General features: G+C 38.2%; 1 protein-coding gene across 19 annotated transcripts in view; it reads right to left on the bottom strand.

Annotated features, from left to right (window-relative positions):
- Positions 1-13,149, bottom strand: part of MYCBP2 (MYC binding protein 2) — a 376,578-nt gene that overhangs the window by 110,003 nt on the left and 253,426 nt on the right. For 11 of the 19 annotated variants that reach the window (XM_075918843.2, XM_075918845.2, XM_075918844.2 and 8 more), the window contains 4 exons: positions 12,338-12,478; positions 5,295-5,369; positions 2,823-3,047; positions 1,815-1,947 (listed from right to left, as the gene is read on the bottom strand). In XM_075918843.2, coding sequence (XP_075774958.2) covers positions 1,815-1,947; positions 2,823-3,047; positions 5,295-5,369; positions 12,338-12,478 — 574 coding nt within the window. The remainder of the gene's footprint in view (positions 1-1,814; positions 1,948-2,822; positions 3,048-5,294; positions 5,370-12,337; positions 12,479-13,149) is intronic. The other 8 variants (XM_075918846.2, XM_075918856.2, XM_075918849.2 and 5 more) reach the window with 7 other exon arrangements.

The following is a 13,149-nucleotide window of genomic DNA, read 5'->3' as shown; positions in this document are numbered from 1 at the left end:
GTATCAATTTTTCTCAAAGCCATTTGAGGTGAGTGGGTGAGGGGAGAGGGAACTTTTGTCATTTGTTTGATTTTGTGCCATCTTTTCTTGTGTTGAGGCCACTGGTTCCACAATTATCACTGGGGAGGATAAGACATTGGTGGTGACATCCATGGATATGGTGCCCAGGGAGTCATTGGTGCTCTGGTAAAGTCAGTTGGGATGGAACTAAACAACATTCTGGATGCCTTTGTGCGTGAAGATAGCTGTGGTGAGAAAACCGCTAAGTCGTTGTCCCCTTCAGTTGATAGGGGAGAGGGTGAGTCTGGGTAATTAGATAGTGGTGAGTGAGATTCTTTGTCATCACTCAGAAATGGAGAGTTTAGGGTAGAAGAGATTGCCAGGTCTCTGTGCTCTCTGTTACTAATGGTAAGAATGTGTGGCACGGAGAGCTCTGTTGCTATAGAGGAGGATAGTGCTTGCGGTTCCAGAGGAGTAGAGCACGCAGCGTAAGGGGTTGCTATCAGCATCAAGCAGGGAGGGGGCAGTGCCATGCGGCTGCCCTGCAAGCTGTTGCAGTGATGTAGCGAGCATTTGAGGCTCCGCAGTACTCGGCAGGATAGTTGTCGGTGTCGTGCTCGGTGCCAAGCTAGCTGAAGCAGGCATTGGGTGGTCTGTCGCCTCAGATTGGACGCCCTGAGCAGCACTTTTATGATAGAGGCAGGGCTCACCTGAGGTACCCGGTCAGTCATAGGTACCGAGGTGCTGCTTGTTGGGGTTACCCGACTGCCTCTCAATTGAGCACCGTTTAGGCGAGCGCAGGTGTTGCGGCAATGAGGTGGCCCGTTTATTTGGGGATTTAGGGGTTTTATCCCCTTTGGCTGTGGGGGGCAGTCCTGTTGTGAGTGTGAGTGCCCGAGGCACTTCACACACTTATCATGGCCATCCGAAGCTGGCATAGCCTCATTGCAGTCTGCACAGCGTTTAAAGCCGGGTGAGCATGCACAATGGCACCACAGAGGCTGCGCGCACACACGGTCCCAATACACTGCTATAAAAAAACAGCTCTGAGGTGTTGGGACGCACCTACACCTACTGTGGAGCACCCGCAGGGATGTCTCTCAAAGAAGAAAAAATACTGTTCTAGCCAAGTGTAGAAGCTCACATACCTCTGTCAATATCCACAGAACTTACTCAAAACATGCTGGTGATAACGATCCAAATCATAACTTTATTCACTGTATTTTCTGGAAACCATTTTGTCATTCACTAGTACTTATTATAATATGTACTATAGAATCACTGAGCAAATGAACATTAGGTGATTAACTACACATTTCCTCCACGCCCTCCCCCCCCCCCCCCACCTTTAATATATAGAGTTCAAAATCTGTTGGAAGTTTTTAGCAGGATATTTTTGTAGCCCCTATGCAAAGGTTAAGATTATGTGTCAAACTCAAAAAACTCTAAGAGATATTATGAATGCATTCAGTTTTTTTTTACATGGGGACAAAAGCAGAGTGAAAGAAAATTGCCTCTGGAAGTACAGGATTGGTTGTCTTAAAATTGAATCTGCATAAATAGAAGAAAGGAAAACACTAACTGACATTTGCTATAGAAGAATGAATCAGAAAATACAAATAATGTCACATCTGCAAAATTGAAATGAATTTTTAGAATAGTTTACTTCATATTTTCTTCATCTGAGATATTTTATGAATTCATGTTTTACATCTTTCAAACTCTTTTTTTTTTTCTTCAAACTTAGCTTACCCACCCCCCTTTATTTTGGAAAACAACGTAAAGTAGTTAATTTAAAAAAAATTAGAACTTGCCATCTTCATGCCGCAGATATTGATTTCCGCCTCTGTCTCTAGCTAAGGACCATGCCTCGCCTTCATCACTCTCACAGAACTCTACCATGCTGTTCTTATCCATTTGCACCCATGTACCTTCAGAATTAGTCACCTGGTGCACACACACAAAAAAGCACAGTTTATTCACTTTTCAAATAGTTCAGTGCTGAGATCCAGCAACATGCTTCAGTAGTTGAAACAATAAGTTTATTTTCACCATGATATTACAAAAAACATGTTTCTGAAATTAAGGCCACAGCCTGAGGTATAACAAAAACCAAATTCCATGTTTAGCAAGTTTAAAATTATAAATGTTTTCACACTATTGGATCAGTTCATGTTTAGAAAAAAATTTCAATATTTGACCAACCAACCACAAACACAAATAAGCCCTCAGAAGGTGTTATCCAACAACCTCCATGGTTTTTTTGGCACCTGAAACACCAAAATAAATTATATTGTCTAATTATATATGAAATATTTGTAAATTTGCTAATTATGCTCCTCATGTTGTTTGAGAAATAGCATGACACACTACATCTTGACAGGAAAATACCGAAGTATGATAACAGGTACAACAACAACTGAATAAATACAGTGAAATAGGATCATTTCTGAACTGATCACAGCCCTGGAAATGATTCCTCCAACAAGGTAAATAACTTTGATACATATAATCAGTAAGTGAAACAGATCATCTTATTTTGCAACAAAACAACCATACAGTAACATAAATATATAAATAAGGATATGTAATTGCTGTATCAGAAAATTCAAGTTTAACATAACTCCAATTAATGGACACTTTTCTATAAAGCAAGACAAATTGAATTAATATTTATAATGTATTCCAAGTTCAAATGTTAACATTTAGCCACCGGGGTTGGAAAAGCAAACCTTGTGTAGGGGAAGATGCTTTTGTTGAGTTTACTACGGTTATAAACTGGTATCTATGAAGACATGAACTGAAGCTACAAGGATCCATACCTCGCCTACTGCCTTGACTTTGTTTCCCAGAACTAACATTCCAATTGGGATACCTCTAAGGTTAGGACAGCTTCTGATGTTGTGACCTGAAGGGCCAGTCTTCACTACCTTGTACACTCCAGGTCCACCTCGAAGAAATGGCACATCTTGCTCTTGCATCACTGCTTCCTGTGTGCAACGTGAATTTATGTCTTTGAAAATGTCATCAGTATTAGACCCAGATTCCTGAAAAATTTAAAAAGCAAAAGAAACACAGAATAGAACCTGTTAATAATGTCTTTACACTTTTTAGATTAGAAAACCCTCTTTACTAAGTCTGGAACAGTTAACTTCTTAACCTAGAAAGAGAAAAAAATCCTCTGGTCATGCCAGTTTAATTATAGGCTTCCTTTCTAACTGACTGTTTTAACTTGCAAACACACATGCATATCTCAACAACTGATATATTTGAAATGAACAGGTACGGTACTTCAGTGGAATACATCCTTAAATTTGGGTCACTAAATGTACAGATATTTTCATATGTGCAGTTTGATATTAAATTATTTTCATGATGTCCTTTGTACTGTCATTTATCTACAAAAATCCAAACACACTATGCAGTATCTTGCAAATATAACAAGTTTGCAATCAATAACCAGTGATTGATATTCCGGACACGTGAAAAGCAAACGTATATGCTATCTGGTTTCCAATTTAAATGTGCTTTTTTTTGCACTCGATTTTTAGGAACACACTGTAAACACTGAATAAAGGTAAAATTATTATTACTAAAGCCAAGAAGAGTAATAGCCCAATGATTCTTGTATGCACATAATAAAATAGTGTGTACTCATCATTTTATTTTTACTGTGAGAACTAGAGTAGCACTGCAGACTTATTTTGCAAGCAAGAATTAAGGACAAATCCAGGCCTGATCTGATATTATACTTCTGAAGTAAGATGACTCCATGGCTACGTCTAGACTGGCATGATTTTCCGCAAATGCTTTTAAGGGAAAAGTTTTTCTGTTAAAAGCATTTGCGGAAAAGAGCGTCTAGATTGGCACGGACGCTTTTGTGGAAAAGCGTTCGTGCCAATCTAGACGCGGTTTTGCGCAAGAAAGCCCCAATTGCCATTTTCGCCATCGGGGCTTTTTTGCACAAAACAGTTTTTAGCTGTCTACACTGGCCTTCTTGCGCAAAAACATTTCCGGAAAAGGGCTTTTGCCCGAAAGGGAACGTCAAAGCATTTGCGCAAGAAGCACTGATTTTGGACAGTAGAATGCCAGTGCTTTTATGCAAAATCAAGCGGCCAGTATAGACAGCAGCCCATATGTTTAAGTTTCTAAACTCCACAATCTTCAGTATAAATGAGAAATATTGGAATGACTCTTCCGCTGGATGTAATTTAGTAAAATGTTAAGTATATATAAAGATAAAGGGAAGCAACACTCATATACCCACACTATATCACAAACAAATAAGTGACATTAATATAATTTGCATATGTGGTCAATTAGTATCCGAATTTTTGTATTGTTCAGTTTTCAGTTCTATTTGGTATTGAATCCTACATATTATGCTTAGAGTAACAGCCTTCCCAAAGTGTTGTTATAATAGCTTTCCCAAGCAAACTACCTCAACTGAGCTCTTACACAGTATAAAATTATTCTATAAAGAAGGGAATTTTCAATTCAAGATGTGATATTTTAAAAAGTAAATTGTTTCAAGGAACACAAAAGTCTAATGTTCTATAAAAACTAGAAGTTAAACATTTTTGTCAATTAAAGTTTCCATGTATCTACAGAAAAGCAAAGCAGTTCACTGTTGTTGGAGGGAGAAGAACCAATATGACTAATTATTAGGGAATAGTTTTCATTATTTTTTTCCCTATGGAAACTACTGCCTAAAAAGCAACAATATCCTCACAATTAATTCACAAACACATTGAAGAGATTGTCAACCTTCAGTTATGTATAATACAAATGGCTATTTTTCTAGGAATTATGGAACTTTTAAAATAGATTTGTAAAAGTTAGTGTAGTTTTCATCAGCTCTGTTTATTATTTTTTTGAGCTGATCCAAGTCATAAGGGCACCTATTATATTCATTTTACTTATTTTTGCAATGGACAGGTGTGTAGAATTGAAAACACGAAAAGAAGATTTAGCAGTATACCTTGTCTATAAACAGAAGCGAATGAAAGACTCTTGTCAATGTGAAATGGCCAGAAATGCTTCTGAATAATGTATGTTTAAAAGAAAATGGTTATTTTTGTGTTGCTGGATATTGAGTAATCACCATTAGCATTTTGAACTAGCAATTATTAAAGGAGTAGATATACAATTCTACAGCATGATATTCACATATCTAGCATTTCCCGCAAAAATAAATCAGAATACAGCAGACTTCAAAAGGTTATTTAATATAAATGTATTTCTTAACGTAAAACATCAGGATATAATGCGACTGTTCTTGATAGCTAACTTACCTGGGGAGGAAAAGCTTTAGAAGTCCAAGAAAAAAAGTCCAAATCCCTGACTCCTTGGCTAGCATTAAAGACATTCTGAGCAACAAAGTTTAAGAAAAGACAAATATCAACAAGTAAATGGGAATAAGAGAACATTGGAGAAGATGCTAGAGACATGGTAATGCAAAATTTCTGAATTCTAATATCAGTATTAAAATAAACTGACTTTTTTTTTTTAAAGTGAAGTCATTTGAGTCCATTGCTCACCTTTAGAAATCATCTATTAAACACAGATTTATATGTCAAAAGCTCTAAATGGATGTAGTGTGTCATGCCATTTACTGAAATAAGAGCCAGACATCTGATAAAGCTTGAGCCTTCTGCAAGACAACCCCACAGTCCTGTGATAATGAAACAATACATGTTCCTGTGGAAGGCAGATTTGTTTTATGACAAGACAGTCTGCTGCTTTCTAAAGATTATTTGAGCGAATTAATGTGGCATGGCTGAATGTGGACCATCAGCCACCAAACTCGTAAGAGGAAAGATACATACAGTATTAAACTATCCTCAAAACAAGTTGAACAACAAATTTTTGCCATGCAATACAACCTCAGTAGTCTGCATACCTATAATTTGAATACAAAAATAACACTATTCGTATTATATCAGAAGAAAAACTAATTGAATGAGATAGGTGGGATTATGACTAATAATTTATTATTTGTACAAAATATACTAGTATTTTATATAAACTAAACTAAGCTAAAGAGTTTAGCAAGCCACAACTGCTGTCCCATTAAGTGGGAATTAGTGAGGTTCTACTATACATTTTAAATACCTTCACAATGCAGATAGGAAAATATCCATTAATTTTTTGGGGGGAAAACCATAAAACAACCTATTCTCACATTAAAATATAAATTTATTTCTTTCTACTTCAAAAAATTCTCCCTGCTCCATCATATGGAAGCAAAATTTCATCTCTATTTAAAGCAGAGTGTTAATTAACTAGTATAAAAAGAAATGCAATCTGCAGCATCTCTTTGGAACAGCAACACTTATCTACACTAATAAAATATAATTATTAAGATCATGTTTCCTAGGCCTATTTTGACAAGGAAATTGAATTACACCCTTGAAAAGCAGTCATATTACCTCTCCTTTATACCATTGTTGAAGTTTAATTAATTAGCTTAACCAAAAAAAGGAGTCAGACAGAAAGCTTCTGACAACTTTTTCTATAAATTGCTTTGTATACATAGGTTGTGTATACAATGTAAAAAACTAAAAATAAACTACCTCAGACGCACATTTTGTTTTTGACAAAGTTCTTCTCAGGTCAAGTTTTACTAAGACTAAAATTTTGCAATTTAAAAGACTAGAACAGAAAAATGCTCATTCTGACAACTTTTTAAGAATACAGTATATCCACGTGCCTGTTCCAAAATTACAATATTTATACACAAAGAAGGTGGCTGAAGTCCTTCCTCTTCAGGTAGAAAGTTGAAATAGATTTATGCCAAATTTGTGTGTGTGTCAAAGAGCCTATTATATTGTATTTTATATATGCACACATTTATATATAATAAATCTATTAAAGCCTATATTTATCTGATTTTTCAATTCAATTCAATTTATATTAACAGATTGAATGCCTATTTTTGCAATTTATTCTCAATATCTACTCTTAATAGAGAAATGCAGACTTTCATACATAAAACAACATCAAAAATGATTTTTCTGGTGCTTTTTTCAAAGTTATGCATTATTATTATTGTGTTATAAAGCTGTATGTGAGAAGCAATGAACATGAAATTATCAGGAGGGAAAAAAGCAATATGGTGGCCGTGCAACACTGAATATACCAAACTAGTATTTCTATATTGTATTACTTTTGGAATCTTAAAAACATCATGTTTTCTTGCCTTGTAGTATGCTGAATGCCAGTTTAAAGGAATATAACACGGATGAGTGTGCTGGTTTAAAAAGTCCCAATACAAATCCCCTCGATTGAAAAGAAATGTTTCCATGTTGAAGAACAAAAATTAGACCAACACATGTGCAAAAATGTCACATTTTAGCCTGTATGCTGACATTTTTCAACTCTCCATTCCTATGTTTTCCTTTGCTAACCAGTTTTGAAAAAAAAATTCTCATTCTTTATACACAATCTTTTCATTAAGATTTGAAAACATTTAAAATTACTCAGCATTTTAGCAGAGAATTTCCTATATAAGAGCAATCTTGAAGCTTCTGAAGCACAGTTTTGCAATAATTTTTCTGCCTTAGAATTAGGTTTTTACTCTTAAAACAACACTAATATGACATACTGGGAATAAGTTTTTTGTGCTTCAGTGATTTCATATCAAATTTCTAAGATTACAAGAAACATTTTTCTTTTACTAAATTTTGTCAACTAAACCTGTAATCTGGAAGCTATATTGGATTCTTTTCTTATGCCCTGTCACTACAGTAAAGTTTCAGAAGGCCAAATTCTTCCTGCAAACATACCCTATATCATCATGACCAAACAGGTTTGTAACAGAGCAAAGACTGGTCCAAAGAAGACAGTATTTCTTGTTAATGAATGAAATTTGAAAAGAAGTAATTGAAAGATGTACAAACACTGAATACCATTTTTACGATATTTTACCTTTTGCACTGAACCATACTTGAATATTATATTTTATGTAGTTTCTCACAACAGAAATCTAAATTTTTCCCATTACATATTGTTTGATGGTTTAGATACCATTTTGTTATTAGTAATGTTTTGTACTTCCATAGTATAATCTATAAGAGGGCCTTCACATCCTTTCTGTTCTATTAATAATGACCTAAACTTCACAACATCCTTATGAATTAGTTAAGCATTATTACCATTTTACAATGAGAAACCTGTTGTATAGAGGAATTAAGTAATTTGTCCAAAACCGCAGTCTGCTTGGACAAGAGTCAGGAATGAAGCCATGGCCTCAAGAATTCCAGATTCTCTGCTTTAACTACTTCTGCCACTGCACTAAATCTTTTAACTGAAATGAGAAACATAATATTGTCACCATTACAATACAGTTCTTCAACCAAATGTGTTGCTGTTTCTAGTCCAAACTTCATTTTCCATATTTTAATTGTATAAAATTTCTCTCCTGGATCAAAGCTGACATAAAAGTCAATTACCCGTTTCCATTACTGGGGTTTATTGAGATGTGTTGCTCATGTTCATTCAACATAGGTACGTGTGCTCACTACATGCACTGGTGCTGAAAGATTTCCTCATTGCAGAATCCATAGGGGAACTGGCTCAGGCCCCCTCTGGCATGGCATGCACATGCTGCACTATATATAGAGAGTCTCTGGCCTCTCAACCCTCATTTCCTTCTTGATGGACAACTCCGACCATGGGAAAGGAGGGCGGTATTTTGAATGAACGTGAACAACACATCTTGAAGAACACTAAGCAGCATGCCCAGAGGTGGGAAGAGCTGATATGCTTATTGCAACATAGCTCTTCTGAAGACTCCTCTTGGGCTTGTTATAGTGCAGCATAGTGTGTGGCAAAAGTGTGCATGGAGCCCTGAGCCTCTGACTGGGTGGGGCTGATTAATTACTTATGAAACTGTGCTGCTGCGCAGCATACAAGGAACTCTGCTTATGAGTAGGGGATGAGAGAACTGGGCTTATTTAGTCTACATGAGAGTGAAGGGATATTTGATAGCAACCTTCAACTAAGGTTGAAGAGGGGTTCCAAAGAGGATGGAACTAGGCTTTTCTCAGTGGTAGCAGATGACAAAGCCACGAGCAATAGACTCAAGTTGCAGAGGGGGAGGACTACGTTGGATATTAGGGGAAAAAACTACTTTGCCAGGAGGATGATGAACTGGAACGGGTTACTTCAGGAGATGGTGGAATCTCCATCCTTAGAAGTTTTCAAGGTTCGGCTTTGACAAAGCTCTGGCTGGTACAATTTGGTTGAGGGTGGTCATGCTTCAAGCAAGGGGTTGGATTAGAACCCCAATATTCTATGATTCTATGTTGCAGCCTGTTGCGTTGGGCCTGCATCAGACTCGGCACTGTGTACTGACTCTAGTACTGGCAGTGCCCAAGGCAGTTTGTCTGAAGAGGCCATGGGAATATGAGACTGGCATTACAGCACTGAGTGGGACACTTTCACTGCTGCTATGCCAACACTGCACATGTTGTACCAATCTAATGAGTCAGCAGCAAGTCACTGTCCTTAGTCAGGGGTTGAACTCCTGGTCTGAATTGGACCACCAAGGCAGAGCTGTCGAGGCCTGAATCTGCTAAATGACCTAGATCAGCAACTGGTGAGATGAGAGCAAGGATCAATGCCTGCCCAATAAGCTGTAACGATGCAGGTGGAACTCATGCTGTGATAGGAAACAATCCTGTCCTTATGGAGCCCAATGTCTGGAAGAGCATCGAGGTGAAGGTGTCCTGTGATCTTTGGCAGGAAGGTTGCTTGTACTGGAGCACTGAGTATCTGAGCATTCTGACTAGAGACTGAGGGTGCAGCACTGAGATCCTAGGCCACAGAGAAGGGGCTCTACACCTGCAGTCTGGATGTTCCACTGCCCTATGGAGCAGTCCAATGAATGGCTTGCCCTAAGGTGTTGAGGTCTTAACTGAGACAGGTGTTTTAACTGAGTCTATGGTGACAGCTACAAGGGGAAATAGGTGAAACGCAGCAAGTCTGAAACGCTAAGTGTGGGATCCAAGCAAGAGGGCTGCTTCCATGACAAGAGACCTCAGGAGCATAGCCTGCTCCTTTTGGGTTTTAGGGTGAACATTTCTTCAGATTCTGCATGTGTCCTCTCTATGAGACTCACCCAAACACTTCAAACACCTATCATGGGGATCACTGATAGGCATTATAGACCTGTTACATGATGAACATATATTGAAGCCAGAAGAATAGGACATCTCCCACTCTGAGACAAAGTGCCAGACAGGACTAATTACCACACTAACTTTAACGGCTAATTAAATATCTACAAACTACATACAAAGAAAATGAACAATGGACTGTAAAGATGTACTAACATTCTTGTCCTGCGAGAGAAGATATTCCAACCATCATAGGCAGTAAGAAGGAACTGAGGGGGCACAGGGTCACTGGCACCCGAAACACCAGTGCATGAACATAACACAAGATGGGATGTAAAATTTCAATTTGGCTAATTGAATAGCCGATGCAATTTGCATCAATTGTTCAATTAGTCAGTAAGGGCGCTTCAGCCTGAGGGCTGTTCCTACACTTCAAAGGCGAAAACACTATGGGGAGCACTGGGCCAGTGAGGAACTCAAGCAATTCCCTGCTGGCCCTGTGCTCCCGGAGGTGCTTCCAAGTAGCAGTGTCATGTGCAGCCCAGGGTCAGCTGGGACTCCCCCGCTGACTTCAGGCTCCACGCAGCCCTGCTGCTCTGAAACACTGTGTGCAGCCCAGGGCCAGCTGGGTACTCCTGGCTGCATGCAGCATTTCAAAGCAGCAGCACCACTTGGTGCCCAGGTTCTGGCCCCAGTCTCCACGCAGTATTGCCACTTTAAGCATCTCCTTTTCTACCCCCCCCCCCCCGCTACCTCTTTCTGACAGAGGAAGCAAGGGGGAGGGGAGGAGCGACTAGCTGACTATCTTGTTGACTATCCAATAAGCATTTGTTTATTGGATAGTCGATTAGTCGTTCACATCTCTAGACACAAGGGAGCATGACAGCTGACCTTATGGATACTCCTAAGGCAATAATCTCCAACAACTGTGCACAAGGGTGCGCACAACTATATGGCATCAGCATGAGCAAGCACTTGAAGAAGAATCTGTCCTAGCTGGACATGAGGAGAAGTAGGAACATGCACCCTGCACCCTGTATGCAAAGTATCAGCAAAGTAAGAATTAAAGTAAAATAAAGGGCAAATAAAGAAGCAGTGGACACCATTTCAAACTGAAGGCAATTGAGAAGGAACAGAAATGGCAAGCAGATTCTCTCCTTCTCTCCAAATTCTCACTTTGAGGCTCCAGGTTGTATAGCACAGGAATGAGCAATGCACATAAAAGTGTCCAATTGAGAGTACACGGGCAAGTCAACATTCTAAAGTGGTACTCACAAGGGCAGATACTCAAAGAAGATGGTGTGTTTCTTAATGTAATGGGTTTTTACCAAGATACTTCCACGGATATGGTTTCTATTGGGACAGGTCCCAATGTACAAGTGTTGTTCTGTCAATATATGATCTTACTGGCAAGAAGGCAAAATCCATGAAGCTAGAGGAGGCACTTTCTATTTCCAAATTCTGGTACTGTTGATTTACTTCCTAAAGCCGCACACCTGCATTTTGCTTATTGCTATTATAAATTCATTAACGTAATTTTTTCCCCCTCAAACATTAGGAAAATCTTGTGATGGCAAGAAATTGCTGGCTAATGTGAAGACTCAACTGTGAAATCCACAAAGAGATTGGTCAATGAAAAATTAATAGAACCAAAAGAACATTCTAATAGCCCAAATTTTTTACTGCCAGTAACATCACAATTTCACCAGAGATTTGTACTGCATTGCCATGAGTGTAATAATATTGTGAAAAATACTAAAAGACTAAAACCCAGACATGAAATGAAACACTCCTCTCCATCTATAAAATAAATATTAAGTTAATGTGGGCAAATAACAGCACCATTGGGCAGTGTTATGAATAAATACGTGTTAGGCTTATATAAAACACAGTTGGTGCAGACCACATAATTTCCAATCAGTCTGATCCTTGGTGCACAATTGTAGTCTTGGATCCTACTTTGTTGTTCCTTCCTTTCTTCTTTTTTTTTTTTTGGTGGGGGGAGGGGGAGAAGACTGTTCAGCGTTAAGGGCCTTAACCTTTCTACACTCCACCCTCATTACACAGTAGCCCTAAAGAACTCGAACAAATATAAGGCAATATTTAGTATAGTGTGGTTTACCTCAGGACTGAACAGCTGCAGCCTTAATTAAAGAAAGCCTTGTAATGAGGACAGAGTGTACTGCTAGTATTCTTCAAAGGCACCTTTTACTTACGTCAACAGGGACCAGAAGGCTCTTGCCAAGATGTTGGTTAAAAGACAGGCACCAGGCTTCAGTGTACCCATTCATGTTAGGAACATACTTCTTTATTGTTTCATCATTCAGTCTCAGCCAAACACCATCATCATTGTGAATCTATGGGAAACAAGCAACAAAAACGAGCCGTGCCTTCCCGCAACTAATACATAGCAAGCAAGGACGAAAGATTTCAGATCAGGCAGACAATGGCAGCATTAGAGATAAGCTCTTTGCTATTATGGTAGGACATATGGAAAGTAGGGAAGAGTGTTGAGGCACTTAAAGCAGCGAAGGATGACAAAGCAGTATGAAGAATACGTTTTAAAAGGCTAAACTGTGAAAGTCATTTGTACCAGGCAGTGCAAGTAAGAAGAATCACTAGAAAAAAATCATTGAAAATTAAAGCCAGACCTTTCCTTGTAACGTTCCCCACCTTTCACTTTTAGGTTTCATGAGCACCACCTTGGCTTTTATAACTTCAGTTAAATATGAAGTTACATTGTAAGGATGAGGATGATACATGCAGATTTACTCACGTTATAATCTTTCAGAAATATAAATGAAAGATTAATGAAAACACTTTCTACAATTTCAATGTAGTGTTTTATAGATTAAATGTTCAAACAGCCAATCCCTAAAGATACCACAGCAAATCTGTAATATTACTACTCCACTTCTTCAGACTGCAGTCTCAAAGTCTGTTGGAGTCATAAAAAATATATATATAAATAAAAATAAGTAAAATGTCACTGAAAATCTAGACTGATATAAAATACAAAAATCTGTAT

The sequence above is a fragment of the Pelodiscus sinensis genome, chromosome 1, assembly GCF_052426305.1.
Source record: "Pelodiscus sinensis isolate ZL-2025 chromosome 1, ASM5242630v1, whole genome shotgun sequence".
Classification (NCBI taxonomy): Eukaryota; Metazoa; Chordata; order Testudines; family Trionychidae; genus Pelodiscus; species Pelodiscus sinensis.
Note: the sequence above shows the minus strand (reverse complement) of the source record. Positions and strands in the feature narration are given on the sequence as shown.